Here is a 2,899-nt window from a genome sequence, read left to right as displayed (position 1 = left end):
TAGACTAGACTATAGACTAGACTATAGACTAGACTATAGACTAGACTATAGACTAGACTATAGACTAGACTATAGAATAAACTATAGACTAGACTATAGACTAGACTAGTATGATTTGTAAGTAAAATAAAAACTCACCTTTTCTGGATCATTGGTGGCACGTAATATTAAATCTTTAACAAAATAGCCCCGACTAGGGACATTAAGTAGAAGTAATGAGGTGTTACGTCTACGTTGTAAAACATGTTGTGAATGTTCATGTAAATTGCAGAGGACCCATTGTAAAGGTAAAGAAGATCTATAAAGAATAAATCAAAAATCATTAATGACTCCAAAAGAAATATATTGAAAGATCAATACTAACGTTAAATGTAATTCAATACTTTGTTCCTTAAAGAAACGTGATAGCGGTATGACAAATGTCTTATTCACAGATTTACCCAATTTAGGACAAAAATCATCTGTGGCAAAAGTATTATTTAAACGTTCCGCCCATATACAACTGCGTATTTTCCAACAATCTGTTTCATCAGGTGGTAGATCTGGATCTACAGACAATTTAGGTTGCACTACGCCAACCTCGATTTTATCCTTTTTAATTTTTTTCGTTTCCTCATCAACAGTTTCATCGGAGAAGGTATGCTCCAATAGAACATCTAAATTTTCAGCATCATCCGGACGTTCTCCCTCAGTAGCTAGTTGTTTTAAGGGAGTTTGTTTATTATGTGTTGTTCTTCCTTGCGGCAATGAGGCCGTTAATGTGGAGCCATCAAGAGTTTCTTTATTTTTAACATTACCGTTGTAGGTCGACTGTAAGTCATCGTCGGTATCATTTATTATTGCATCATTATCTTCAGATTCACTGTGATTTTCATTATCGATTTCCTCTTGCTGTAGAGACGGTTTAATCTTTTTGGCTTCCGAAGGTCTTAAGTTTAAATTTGATTGATTTGGGGCCAAGAGTTGATTGTTTTCTTCGAAACAAACGGACTAAAAGTAAATAATGAATGAAAATTTGTACTACTTTGTAAGTTTTGATACCTACCTGACAGTTAGATATATCCTCACGTTTTGTTTTGCTATTACATTGTTCGGGTTCGCCAAAGGTATTGACATAAGCTATTGAATTTTGTACCCATACATTTGCAATCTCTTGCTGATGACCCGTACTCCCAGCTGACGATGGTGATGAAGTACGACGTCCCAAAAGCGATTGACGATCATCTAAACCTAAAATAAAATTCTCCGGATTGCCAATTATATCGGTGGCACTATAGATCGATTCATTGTTATCATTGGAAAGCTGTTGCAATAGATCCGAATTATCGGTAGTACGATCCACAAAATTGCGACTTTTATTTGTTATAGACTGATTCTCCAGCGAGTTATTTGTATGAGGAGCATCAGTATTGACTTTATTCGTAATGCTGCGACTACTTGTGGTGCTAGTAGTGGCTGTAGGCGGTGAGACAGTTTTGTAAATAATCAGCTCACCTCCCTTGGGATTGGTGTGTCGTAAAAGATTCGATTGGGTGGCGGAATTTTCTATGACAAGTCCCGTTTCATCTATAATATTACTGCTCGATGTGCTGACTATGGGTAGGTCTACATTTAACTTTTGTATTTCACTATGAGTGGGAACCTTGGCTGCTGGTGTACGTATTTTGGCCGGGGCTAACTTTACACGATTGTTGACTTGTTGTTGTTGGTGTGAGTCAGTGTCAATTGAATTATTTTCGAAATCTTGTTGAACATCGGCAATTTTCTCGGTTGAAGTTTCGCTTGCATTGTGTGAAACATTCTGCGGCGTCTCTTCATTTGCTTGTCCATTTAAGTTAAGTGAACGGGTCGATGGTAAAGCGTTACGATGCGTAGCTGATTGCATTACTCTTAAAACTATTTGCGGTTGTGGCCATTTGTTTTTATGCTTACTTATCGAAGTCTTATTATTTCGCGCCAACGTAGGTGCAGCAGTGGCCCTCTGAGGCTCATTGTAGACTTGCAAAAGTTCATGACTAACCGAAGGTTTTTCCATGACTACTGTTATTTCATCATTTCTTAATTGTTGAGCCGAAGAGGGATTAGTTATATCTTCCGGTGTACCCAAATATCTATAGTCTGCTCGTTGATATTCGGTTTGATTTCGGCTTTGAGATCTTGTCACACCTGCTCCCAGCGCTCCTCCGCCTACAGCAATGGGAGATTGATATGCAAATGACGGCCAATGAGTATGATTTCTGGCCGATTTTAACATATTGATGAAATTGTGTTCCTGTTCCGTTAACGTTAAACCTTCATGGCCATATAGGTGACCATTATTTAAGAGCTGTATGCTATCTAGATATTTTAGACTTTGTTGTTTCTTATTATGTTCGACAAAATATAAAGTGGAAACTGCAGCCAAACTAATAGATAGGAATAGATAAGAAAATTTGATAAGCTGACAAAAATTAAAAAAATAGTTGAAACCCAGAGACTTGATACTTTCCAATTAAAAACTAATCCAAAACTAGAGCTAGAACTGAAGTAGAACTGAACTTGAACTGAAGTATAACTAAACTACAACTGAACTAGAACTGAACTAGAACTGAACTAAAACTGAACTAGAACTGAACTAGAACTAAACTAGAACTAAACTAGAACTGAACAAGAACTGAACTAGAACTGAACTAGAACTGAACTAGAACTGAACTAGAACTGAACTAGAACTGAACTAGAACTGAACTATAACTGAACTAGAACTGAACTAGAACTGAACTAGAACTGAACTTGAACTGAACATGAACTGAATTACAACTGAACTAGAACTGAACTAGAACTGAACTAGAACTGAACTAGAACTGAACTAGAACTGAATTAGAACTGAACTAGAACTGAACTAGAACTGAACTAGAACTGA

The 2,899-nt window shown here is 36.7% G+C and overlaps 1 protein-coding gene across 1 annotated transcript in view; it reads right to left on the bottom strand.

Annotated features, from left to right (window-relative positions):
• LOC124420638 overlaps positions 1 to 2,434 on the bottom strand; it is a 2,546-nt gene extending 112 nt beyond the window's left edge. Inside the window, exons 1-3 of the mRNA XM_046954140.1 lie at positions 1,046 to 2,434; positions 365 to 990; positions 139 to 298 (exon numbers count right to left, since the gene is read on the bottom strand). Coding sequence (XP_046810096.1) covers positions 139 to 298; positions 365 to 990; positions 1,046 to 2,254 — 1,995 coding nt within the window. The 5' untranslated portion in view covers positions 2,255 to 2,434. The remainder of the gene's footprint in view (positions 1 to 138; positions 299 to 364; positions 991 to 1,045) is intronic.
• Between the last annotated feature and the right edge of the window lie 465 nt (positions 2,435 to 2,899).

This window comes from Lucilia cuprina, chromosome 6 (assembly GCF_022045245.1).
Source record: "Lucilia cuprina isolate Lc7/37 chromosome 6, ASM2204524v1, whole genome shotgun sequence".
NCBI classification, from domain to species: Eukaryota; Metazoa; Arthropoda; class Insecta; order Diptera; family Calliphoridae; genus Lucilia; species Lucilia cuprina.
The sequence above is the reverse complement of the archived record's forward strand: the minus strand, read 5'-3'. Positions and strand labels throughout refer to the sequence as shown.